The following is an 11,354-nucleotide window of genomic DNA, read 5'->3' as shown; positions in this document are numbered from 1 at the left end:
GGCAGAGAGGACTGCAGAGGCAGAGGAGCGGATCTGATTGTGGTTGATGACGCTGATGAACAGGTGTAGCTGTGTTTAGGCAGATAAACTATAACAACCCACCTGACCCCACCCCTAACCCAGAGGTCATTTTAGTTTTGCTCCTCACTTTGATTCCTGTTTTTGATGTTTTTTCGGAGCAGTGTTACAGCGCCACATACAAACATGGTTACTATGGCATTTTGGAGACATTTCTAGAAACTGTGCAGTGTTAACAAGGGTATTTTAAGTAAAAACAACTAAAAAGACAAGTTTGGAAAAAACTGTTACTAGGCAGATTATGCATTAATTACATTTTTTAAAGTTTAAATAAATGAAGCATGTCTTTGCTAGGACAACTACAAGGAGTGGCATGACAGACTTAAAGAAACTCGGGTTTAGGTCACATTACTGATTTCTTTTTGGAATAAAATCATGGATTTCATTTTTTTTCTAAGCTCTAAATTGTCCCTAGGTGTGGGTGAGAGTGTGAATGTTTGTTTGTCTTGTTTGTCTCTATGTGTCCCTGTGATGGACTGGAGACTTGTCCAGGGTGTCCCCCGCCCTTCACACAGTGACTACTGGAGAAGGACACCAGCTCCCCTGTGACACAGAAAGGGGAAGCGGGTAAAATTAAATAAATAAGAGGATGCTTTTTTTTAGACTTTATTTATAATTTCTCAGAATTAAACAAATAAGACAGACAAAAAAAAAATAAATTAAACTGAAAAACAAGACCAAACAGTGAAAATAGTCTGTCAGCCTACTGATGTAGTGATAAAAGAGGATAAATATGTGCACATCAGTCCAAAGTACGTAATCAAGCATGAGACAGAGTCAACAACAGAGTACTAATAAAAGATGAAAGATAAAAAAATTATGATATTGACAATAAAAAAAATCAAAAGAACAAATCCAAATGACCAGGATAATCATTTTAGCCCATTGCTTTGTATATATCTATTAAAAGGACCCCACACAATAAGTAACTTATGATGATTGTCTGACAAAGAGTATCTAATCTCTTCAAGATAAATACAGGACACCATGTCATTAAGCCATTTTTTGAAACAAGGAGGGTGAGAGGATTTCCATTCCCTCAGAATGACCCTTTTTGCAACCACCAAACCAAACATAAGAGCCTGCTGGAGAGACATGGGAAGAGTAAGAAAAAATTTAGAGCATCCCAAAATTATCAAATGGTTATCAGGCCATAAACATTGCTATAAAATTGAAATATATTGCACCAAAAGTCCATAAGTTTAGGGCAGGAGCAGAACAGTTGGCCCAGAGTCCCATCATCTGATTTACATTTGTCAGAAGTTGGTTTTGGAAAAGTGCCGCCGATGGATAACTTTGAGTTGAAGAAGTTGCAGTCTACAAGTGATGGAGCAGGTTTTAATTCTCGACAGACTCTGAACATCTCACCTAGCATGTCAGAAACTCAGGCCTCTTTTATACGGGTAGAAGGTGGAGTCGAACTGAAAAGATTGACAAAATGAGAAATTAACTTTTTAAAGGTAGAGGACTGTTTTATAAGCTCACAGAAGCTGTGCTGCTCAGGTAGGGCTTCAAAGCAGAGGAAGTGCTGTCTGACAAAATTACAGACGTGCAAGTATCTGAAAAATGGCTAGAAGGGAGACCAAATTTTGATTGAAGTTGCATGAAGGTGGAAAAGTGATTACTAATGTATAGATCCTTAACAACTATGCCTTTATTTAACCAGTACTTAAAGATTATATCCATTGTGCCTGGTTTAAATGCTGTATTCTGAGAAATGGGGGTATAGATGGAGAAATCAGGGAGACTCAGAACAGTCTTTATCTGCTTGAGAATCCTGAATGAATTGTTTAGCACAAAATGATCCTTCAGCTGTTGGAAAGGTAAAGAGAGATTAGAAAACAGTGCAGCAGCTAGAGAGGAACTAGTAAGTGCTAAGGAGGCAAGGTTTCATTCAGCGGCCAATTAGGCAGTAGCGCATCTACCTCTTCATCCCCCGGATAGACACAACTCCAAAAAAACCCAGGTTCTGGCATTACAGGCGCAATAATAATGGCAAAAAACAGGGAGGCTGAGCAGCAGGTTTATGAAGGTGTTTACCAGCCCAGACAAAAGGAATGATAATAGAATCTATCATCTTAAAAAATGAAACAGTAAGATAAATGGGTATATTTTGAAAAAGATAAGTAAATTTTGGGAGGACAACCATCTTGACAACATTAACACGGCCAATCAAAGAAAGAGGGATGAGTTTCCACTTGTCCACCATTGATTTAAGTTTGTAGATCAGATCCAGAAAGTTATGTTTAAAAAGGAGTTTTGGGTCCCTTGTAATATTTATCCCCAGACACTCAAAATAACCACCGTATTTTCCGGACTATAAGGTGCACTTAAAAGCCTAAAACAACGGTGCGCTTTATATATGTAAGAAGTCGTAATGTTTTAGTACGACTTTGGTAATCTACAAAGCCACAACACTTGCATCATTAAGGCTCAGTTATAGTTGCTCAGGGATCCACACGCGGACCTGAGAGAGCGCTGTAGGCGTTTATACTTGACGCTTACGTCGGTGCAGATTGTCTAACCGCTAAGCTTGCCTGAGAGGTCAACTTCTGGGTTTCATCTTTCTTTGGCATGGTGTGATCAACCAAAACTGCAATATACTGATGTAACGGATGTTTACTGGTCTTCCAGTAAACAAATGAAGAGCTCTGGTGCAGTAATTAAATGTTAAATGGAGGTAATGACACGGAACTCTACAAAAACACGTCTACTCCATTACTGCACGTGAGCACCCTCCCATAAGTGGATTCTTTATCTAATATTTTATCTCCTAAATTGTTTTGAATGATTTTGTTTTTTTACAGTCTACAGACAATGTGTGCTTTTAATTTAAAAATATATATCTGAAAATGAAAATTCACAACAACTATTACTTCATTGTTTTTTTAATATTGTTGACAAGAAGTCAGTCTAGATGAAAAAGTTTTCCAATGTTCTCATAAACTTTCAGATTATAATTGTATTCTAATGTGTTAGGCAGTTTTGTATAAATAAGCTTTTTTTCCTTTATTAGACTTTAAACAAACTGGTATAATTAGATAAAACTGGTAACTACATATCTAGCACTGTTCAATGTTTTCTTCTTGTTAAATTTTGACAGACGTTTTTCAAAAATTTCACTAAAAACGCAACGTGGATTGGCTTGAATGACAAAGAAAAAGAAGGATCCTGGAAGTGGGTTGATGAAACTTCCCTGAACTTGGCGTAAGTGTTCAGTGCTGACAGAAACACAGAAAGGCATCTCTAATAAACAATTGTTTTTAAAGAAGAAAACTCCATTTTTTAACATGTTAACTGATGAATTTTTTGAAAAGTATTATGCCCGAGGAGGGAGCTGAAGACAAAATTTGCTCAAACTACTAGCTTGTCAAATTCAAAGCATACATGATGTGTAATAATAATATGAATGATCAACAAACACATTTAGACCCAATTCCCAGGTCCAGCTGTGTCTTTGACCGTCCTCGTTTTAATGACCATAAATACTGGGACAAGTAAAAGACATTTATGTGTTTCAGTCATACCTGTTTTACTCCTTTTTCTTGTCCAGGTTCTGGGCAAAGGATCAGCCTGATAATAATGGTAGAGACCAGTTTCCTGAAGAAGACTGTGCACATGTCAGAGAAGGCACCATGTTGTGGAATGACATTTCATGTACAAATTCTCTGCAGTGGATCTGTGAAAAAGCACCAACTGAGAGTCATTGAATTGATCACCAATGGCTTTACAGTTCTGATTTTTTTTTATTCTACAGTAAATGTAACAAGTAGATACAACTTTAAAATGCATGTATGAGCATAAAGTAATAAACATTTAACCAGAGATCACTGAAAGATTTTTGAGTGAGTTAAAGCAGAAAGTTTTTGCACTTTAGTTTCTGCTAAACTCCAGATTTGTTGTTTAAAGTATTTGGATAATCATTAAAGCTTCTGCCAAAAAAGGCAGCTGATCAAAACAAACTCAATGTCAAAATAGTCCAACTTGTCCACTTATTCTATTGTTTTTATTTCTTACTCTTATTCTATTTACAAGAACTTAAAATATAAAAAGTCAAACCACTCCAAACACTTTATTTTTATTTCAAGTGGCCTTCATTTATTTATTGAACTAGTTAAATTATGTGTTTGCACTTTGCCATTTATTGACAGATAACATTATAGAGACAATTTGGAAAATAAACCAGAACAACATCCAAAGAGATTCAAGGTGAACTCCCAAGGTCAAGGGTCATCATTGTCAGATCGCACCATCAGCCAAAGTGGACTTAATGGAAGACAACTGAGGAGGACACCGAAACTTCATAAAATGAGACTGCTTCTGACACAAGGTGTCCTAAATTATGGATGGCTAGATAGACTTCCTTTAAACTTAAAATAAAATAAAAATATAAAACAACCACATATAAGGACTTAGTACTTAGTGTGATCCTGCTAAATGTGTAAACTCCCCATTGTCTTCCTGTGAGAAAACCCATAAGCCAAAAGGCTGCAAGGTTGACAGTTCAACTTTTGGGATTTTAGCTGCAGGAAAGTTGTGTTTATCAGTAATTAAGTGGAGTATTTTGTGTTTTTAACCATTCATTACACAGTTTATGTGCATCACATGGAGGTTGTGCTCTATTATTATTATTATTATTATTATTATTATTATTATTATTATTGGGTAGGTATTTGTTTATTTTATTAACAGGAAGTGGTTGTAGGTTTTCGTCAAGGACTTATATGGATCCATATAAGTCATTGGTTTTCGTGCTCTTTGAGCTTTATTTTGAAAGTAAGGACCGGATGTGAAGTCTGCGAGGCAACATGGCGACCACCGGCGGAGCAGTCTTGGATGACACGATGAGATATGCGGAATATTCCTCCAAAACAAATGTCAGGAGCGACGCAGAGATCGACAGGCGGCTGGTTGGTATCTGACCTGATGTCTGTGAGCTTTGGGGAGTCTGTCAAACTAAATTAATTTCTTTTTTTTCCGCCAAAGTCTGTCTTTGGTAACCGCAATGACCGCTGACGGCGTGTTACATCAGCAGCACCAGCTAACTTCACCCTGACTAAGTTAGGCCAATTCGGTACTACCTTCACTTGTTGGAAATGAGAAAACAATAAATGAGTGATTCTGTCGGCTCATGGGAGGATATATTAAATGATAAAGCACTATTTCCAGGTTAGAGCAGGAAAACCAATCAGATGTTATGAAAATAAAGTGCATCACAACAAAACCAGCCGCTTATTTTTATAATAATAATAAACTTGTTCTAATAATTTCAGGTGTAAAAACCCCATTAGATTGTGAGACGCAGATCTTAACTTGATGATTGGGGTTTTTCTTCCAAAATGGTTGTACATGATCTGCATTTACCTCCCATGTCATTTCATATTATTTGGGGTATTTTGACAAGATGCTTGCAATCTGCTACAATAACTGATTGTGATCTAACAAAAATATACCCCCCCCCCTCCCTTTTACCATTAGATTAATGATGGCAAATGATCACTTGTGACTGTAAATTTATTTTCACAATCCGCACTAATTTATTGCCGTAATGAACTTGTTTAATGACAGATCCTAATTAAAGTTTATAAGGTACCTGTTGGTAAAGTAAGAGCGAAATAAGTGGCTGAAGGATGGCTCGTATGTGACACAATGAAGGGCTGCAAAAGTCATTAGTTTGTGTTTTAGATGCAGTCAATTAGTTTGGTAACTCCTGGATGTTTTGTTGTTGTTTTACAGGGAAGGACTCTGATTGCAGTCGGTCTCGGAGTCGCTGCTGCAGCTTTTGCAGGTAACTGAATCTTCTGAGAAGAAATCCAACAAACGTGCATCCTGTTGATTCAGCGTTTAATTATAATACCTTTAAACTGCTGTGGTTCCTGCTTTATTGTCTTTTTCACTTCTGCTCTCTTCTGCTAGATAAAAATCTGGTCCATCTTTGACTTTTTGTTGTTTGGTTGCATAAAGAGTGATATTTCTTGTGTTTGATCCTCAGGTCGTTATGCTTTCCAGCTGTGGAAGCCCCTTGGACAGGTTTTCTCTGAAACGGTCAAAAACATGCCCTCATCAGTGAGTCACTAACCTTCACAACGTTTGCTGCGATGTTTGTGTTTGAACCACCTAAGCTAAAGTTTTCCTTTGTTTTGTTTCAGACGGTAAATAAAAAAAAAAAACATTTGTAGCGTTTGCCGACTCGAAATATGTGTTGTATCTTTTAAACCCAGTGTAGCTGATTGTACAGTAAATCCATATTTCAGATCATGAAAGTGTATTTCTGTTCTGTTTATTCGAAGCTCCAACACCTTTCTGTCACTTCAGGCTTTCTCTTCATATTACAAAGGAGGTTTTGAGCAGAAGATGTCCAGACGAGAGGCGAGCCTCATTCTCGGCATCAGGTAACAGACTGTGACTTTTATTAGCATTAGTCCTGTTTTGTGTGTAGGACTAAAGAATAATCATGTTCATGTTCTGTCATGTTCAGCCCAGCTACCACAAAGGCTAAAGTACGCGAAGCGCATCGGAGGATCATGGTCCTGAATCATCCAGATAAAGGTTAGGTTACACTAAGTCTGTGCTGTATTTATACTGAATGCTTCTGAGTCAATTTAAAGTTACCTCTAAATAAATGTCGGTTTGTTCTAAAGTAAAACTTTTTCTCTGAGCTTTACACTGACATAATTTAAAGCTGCAGTGTTTTTGCAGTATTTTTATCACATTTTTCATGTCCTGTTTCGTTACACACTCACCGGCCACCTTATAAGGTACACTTGTTCACATACTCGTCAACGCAAATAGCTAATCAGCAGCAATTTAGCGCCTTTATGTTGCAAAATAATTTAAAATCATAAATCTAAAACCTTGTATCCCATAAATAACAAAGGAAAGTAAGAAAAAAATGTGTGCAGTTATTAGTAAATTGGCTAAACTGGCCAAAAAAAATGGACAAGCTACTACAAACTTGATGTTTCATATTTCCTGGTGAAACAGGCCTGACTTCACTTCTGAATGATCTGCTGTCGTTGAAACTAAATGAAATTCGAGTCCAGTGAGTTTATTTTATTGGACTTCCTAACGTTCAGTGGTGTTAAAAAAAAATAAAAAACTGGTTACTGACAAATTTTGTGGGGAGTTTTCACAGAATGAGACTAAAACCTATTTGTGTGTGTGTGTAGGTGGCTCACCATATATCGCTGCCAAGATAAACGAGGCCAAAGACCTGTTGGAAAAGGAGAACCGCCGGTGACCTGCAGTGTCCTCCGCCGCTTGAAAGACTTCCATCCCTCCGTCAGCTCAGTGACACTGCTCCATCAGCACCACACCGAGACGCTCACTCAGACTACGTGGAAACGAAGACTCTCCGAGGACAGTTTGCCTTTTTTCCTGGTCTCTTGTCGACCACTTGAGCACAGCCATCAGGAGAGATGATGCTGCTCATTTAGTAAACTCCATTTAAAAGCAATGACATTGATTAGAAATGATGTGAAGTTGCCCTCTAGTGGTAGCTTCACAAGATACTGCTCAGTTTCTTAATCATATAGTGTTTCGATATATATATATATATATATATATATATATATATATTAGTGTCTGTGGTGTTATGGACTTATTTAAGAAACAAAATTAGTGTTTCTATGTTTGTTTGACCAGTCATGGATGCAACAATAAATTTAAATAAACTTGTTTAAGTTTGAGGCCCTGGCTGATTGGTTTTAAACCTCCAGCTTTAACAAAGTCATATAAATAATACCTGTGTGACTCGTGTAAATGTTTTAGAGTTTAACTCCAGCAAACTACCAATTAGCCTGTAAACATTGCTGAAAATACTGGGTGAAGAGGCAGAACTCAGCAGATTTTCCTAGAGCTGATAAATCACTAAAACATGACATTATTGGATTAGTCAGCCTCGAATTTAAACCATCTAAATGTAGATAAACCTGCAGAAGAAATAAAAAAGTTCATAGACAAGTGCATTTCATACAAACATGAAAACAAGTAGAAAGCAGTGTTGTTGCTACTGTAGGTGGAGGTAGTTAAAGTCACTTTATAGACAACTTTATACCTAAAAACTCCCAACAAATCATTGTTTCTGATCTTATTAAAGACAACAGCCAAACAAATCAAATGCAAACCTGTTTTATCTTATTCCTGTTGGAATATTAGTGGATCTGTGTTTACATCTTTAAGAAAAAACTACAATTTTTGGATTAGACTCAAAGTTCAGTGTTTACCAGAGAAATCCTCCACATTAATCAGTGAACATATTAGTCTGGTTCGCCTTTTTATGTTGTAGAGTCAAAGCTGCAGTGGCCCTGAGAAATCAGTCCGTTATCACTAGAAATAAGTATTTAGGCGTTAGTCTTTTTTTCCCAGATTGTGACATCACCTCCTGGTAAACTTCAGCTCACTTCATATCCTGAACATATCTGCAATTTCAGGATTAAAAATGGCACTTTTTCTACTACTTTTTTCTTTCATTTTTGACAAAATTATATAAAATGAAGTGTATTCCCAAAAGCTGTTTAAATATCTTTATTTAGAGGATGTTTTGTTCAGTTTTTGTTATTGGATGGTAAAGATAGAAAGCAGGATACAGCGATTAGCAGAGACTTACAGCAGCAGGTAAAAAAAAAAAAAAAAATAGTTACACAAAGGTTTAACTTAAAAAAAATGTTAAATAAATAGAAAAAAGAATGCTCTTTTTTAAGGTTGACTAAATATGATTTTCTGTCTCAGTGCCTGACACTGAACCACACACACACACACCTGATCCAAGGTTTGAATTCCATCACAGAAAAGTTTCTTTAGAGCCTCATCTCTCATGTCCTTTAAAGGTGTCGGCATCGAAATCCTGTTAATGACGAAAGCCAGAGAGCCTTTCAACAGGAAACCTCCACCCCGTGAACCTCAAATCAAACTGGTTCATCGTACAGCTTTCTGTGAGTACAAATGTAAGGGGCGTTACAAAAAGCATGAAGACCACCAATAATCACCATGGAAGCTCTGCTCACATCAGGAATAAGGAGGAGGCAGCGTTGGTGTTAGGACAACATGTTAGGAGGATTTGAAAGTGACAGCTGTACAGTTTTTTTATGTTATGTTAGATATCCTTACGAATAAATCCAGTATTTTTCTTTCATGTTTAGACCGCAGATGTCTGATAAGCAGCAGAGGTTGGCGAAATCGCAGAACCGAGAGTTCCCACAGTTTCCGAAAGGCTGAGAAATGACTTCCGACACGTTGCAGAAAAGGTTCGTCAGTGAGGCTGAGGCTGGGAGAGGGATATGGCCTTTATAGAAAGAGAAACAAACAGTGAGGAAGATGTTCAGGGGATGTTTCAGAGGTCAGCAGCCCTTCGCCGACGTGACGTCCCACGCCCATCAGCAGTCCTGCGTGGCCCTCTCCAGGTCGTCATCCTGCGGCTCGGCCTCTTTCTCCTCTTCGTCTTGCTCCTCTTTCTCGCTCAGTTCCTCACCGATTACATCTAGCCTCCCCTCCAGGCCGTTCGGCACCTCTTCCTCCTCCTGGTTGCTGTGAAGCCGCGTCTCTTGCAGCTGCAGCCGCCGCTCTTCCACCAGCAGGAGGCGCTCCCTGACGCCCTCCGCTGCCGTCGCTGTGTCGCTGGGGCTCCCGAAGGATTGTTCGCTCCTGAAACAACAACAAGCGGCGTCAGGGGGGCTGTAGGGAACGACACATCAGCTAAACTGTAACTGGAATTAATAAAAATGAGTGTTGGTTTTTTTTTTTACCCATCGGGGAAGATAACAGGCATGCCGAGTCTGTCCAGCAGAGTTTTCCCAGAAGCGTCAACCTCATCCAGAGACTCCACCTCCACACATTCCTGCTGCAACACCTGAAACATTCAGAACCACAGGAGACACGGCCTGTTAAAGACTTTGATCTCGTGACGACAGCGGTGCACAGAGGGGATGCTGCGTAGGTCCTATTGGCTGCATTTGAAGGGGCAAGAAAACGTTTCGGAATCCCTAACCCCATTTCTGTAAGTTTGAAATGATCCACGTGACCAGGCTGTGTTTGCTTTAGCTACTTTGTTTGCCTGTTTGTTACAAAGATTACAAAAAATATATGGAGACTTTATGTTGTTGTTGTTGAAAGTCTGAACAGAAACAAATGTACTTAACTAACTTTTAAAGTAGATCTGAATCCAGGACTTTTTGAGGCACAATAACCATAAATATTTTTAGTTTATCAAACTGTAGATACATTATCTTCTCTCGAAATAACAACAAAAGCAAAAAGCTAAAAGGTATAATTAGTACTATCAGCTTGGGCTTCGTGGGTCTACTGCAGATTGGTTTTTTGTGTGTATTTATGATAATTATCTATATGCAGCAGCCCCATTAGGAACTAATCTTCGATGGAATAGCCAGACTTTTGCATGATGTTTTTTTGTTTTTTACTTTAACTTTACCTTTATGCCTTTTGGGGATGAGTTTTAAATTTTGAAATGTTATCCTAGACTTGAATGTCATTATAGTGAGTCTGCTAAGCACACGTGCACTGGTCATACATTTGACGATTAATTAACTGATTAATTATGGCTGAAAGTGTGTGGAACAGCGGCACAGTGGTTAGAGCTGTCGCCTCCCAGCAAGAAGGTTGCAGGAACGCTCCACAGGAACGCTCTGCATGTTCTCCCTGTGCTCACGTGGGATTACTCGGGGTACTCCAGTTTCCTCCCACAGACCAAAAACATCCATCTTAGGTTCATTGGCAACTCTAAACTTGTCCCTAGGTGTGAGTGAGAGTGTGAATGGTTGTATGTCTCGTTTGTCTCTATGTGGACTTGCGACCTGTCCATGGTTTCCCCCGCTACTCGCATAGTGACTGCTCGCAGCTCCTCGCGACCCGGAATGGAGAAGCGGGTAAAGGAAATGGATGGATAACGGCTGAAAGTGTCTGTATGTAGGACTTTGAGAGAGTAAAGGGTCTCACCTTTTCAGCGACTGTGTGAAAGTTCAGAGCCAGCTCCAGTCGCTGCTGCCTCTCGTCAGCCGTGACGCTGAACTGCTTCCACACCCGGTTGAGTCGCGGCAGAGTGTCGCCAGACGAGCGCGTCGTACAGCGCAGGGACTGGCAGAGGACGACGGTCGCCTGCAGGAGCTGACGACCATAGTCGTATGTGCTCTGAAGGAAAATATTTTGGAAAACGGGCCTGTTACACCTGTCAGTTTGTTTGCTTTCAGGATTTTTCCGGCAGTGGTTATGGGAGTTCATATAAACACATGATCCTCGAATAAAACCATCTACAGCTCTGAGTA

At 39.0% G+C, this 11,354-nt stretch overlaps 2 protein-coding genes across 6 annotated transcripts in view; one reads left to right on the top strand and one right to left on the bottom strand.

Annotated features, from left to right (window-relative positions):
• The first annotated feature begins 4,843 nt into the window (after positions 1-4,843).
• dnajc15 (DnaJ (Hsp40) homolog, subfamily C, member 15) lies at positions 4,844-7,637 on the top strand. Its single transcript, XM_017421129.3, has 6 exons — positions 4,844-4,988; positions 5,815-5,866; positions 6,071-6,144; positions 6,394-6,470; positions 6,557-6,627; positions 7,248-7,637. The coding sequence occupies exons 1-6, from the start codon at positions 4,887-4,889 to the stop codon at positions 7,316-7,318; spliced, it is 447 nt and encodes a 148-aa protein (XP_017276618.1). The 5' UTR covers positions 4,844-4,886; the 3' UTR covers positions 7,319-7,637.
• A 951-nt stretch (positions 7,638-8,588) lies between these two features.
• The window catches only part of sestd1 (SEC14 and spectrin domains 1), a 35,869-nt gene continuing 33,103 nt past the window's right edge, over positions 8,589-11,354 (bottom strand). For all 5 annotated transcript variants that reach the window (XM_037976200.1, XM_037976201.1, XM_037976202.1 and 2 more), the window contains 3 exons: positions 11,029-11,220; positions 9,822-9,925; positions 8,589-9,720 (listed from right to left, as the gene is read on the bottom strand). In XM_037976200.1, the coding sequence (XP_037832128.1) occupies positions 9,453-9,720; positions 9,822-9,925; positions 11,029-11,220 (564 nt within the window). In that variant the 3' untranslated portion in view covers positions 8,589-9,452. The remainder of the gene's footprint in view (positions 9,721-9,821; positions 9,926-11,028; positions 11,221-11,354) is intronic.

This window comes from Kryptolebias marmoratus, linkage group LG6 (genome assembly GCF_001649575.2).
Source record: "Kryptolebias marmoratus isolate JLee-2015 linkage group LG6, ASM164957v2, whole genome shotgun sequence".
In the NCBI taxonomy this organism is placed as follows: domain Eukaryota; kingdom Metazoa; phylum Chordata; class Actinopteri; order Cyprinodontiformes; family Rivulidae; genus Kryptolebias; species Kryptolebias marmoratus.
Note: the sequence above shows the minus strand (reverse complement) of the source record. Positions and strands in the feature narration are given on the sequence as shown.

Excerpts from the sequence above, each read along its gene's own strand:
- dnajc15 (XM_017421129.3), top strand. The coding sequence starts at position 4,887 with ATGGCGACCACCGGCGGAGCAGTCTTGGATGACACGATGAGATATGCG. Across the intron at positions 6,145-6,393 it reads TCAAAAACATGCCCTCATCA|GCTTTCTCTTCATATTACAA; the intron begins GTGAGTCACTAA and ends CTGTCACTTCAG. Across the intron at positions 6,471-6,556 it reads AGCCTCATTCTCGGCATCAG|CCCAGCTACCACAAAGGCTA; the intron begins GTAACAGACTGT and ends TGTCATGTTCAG.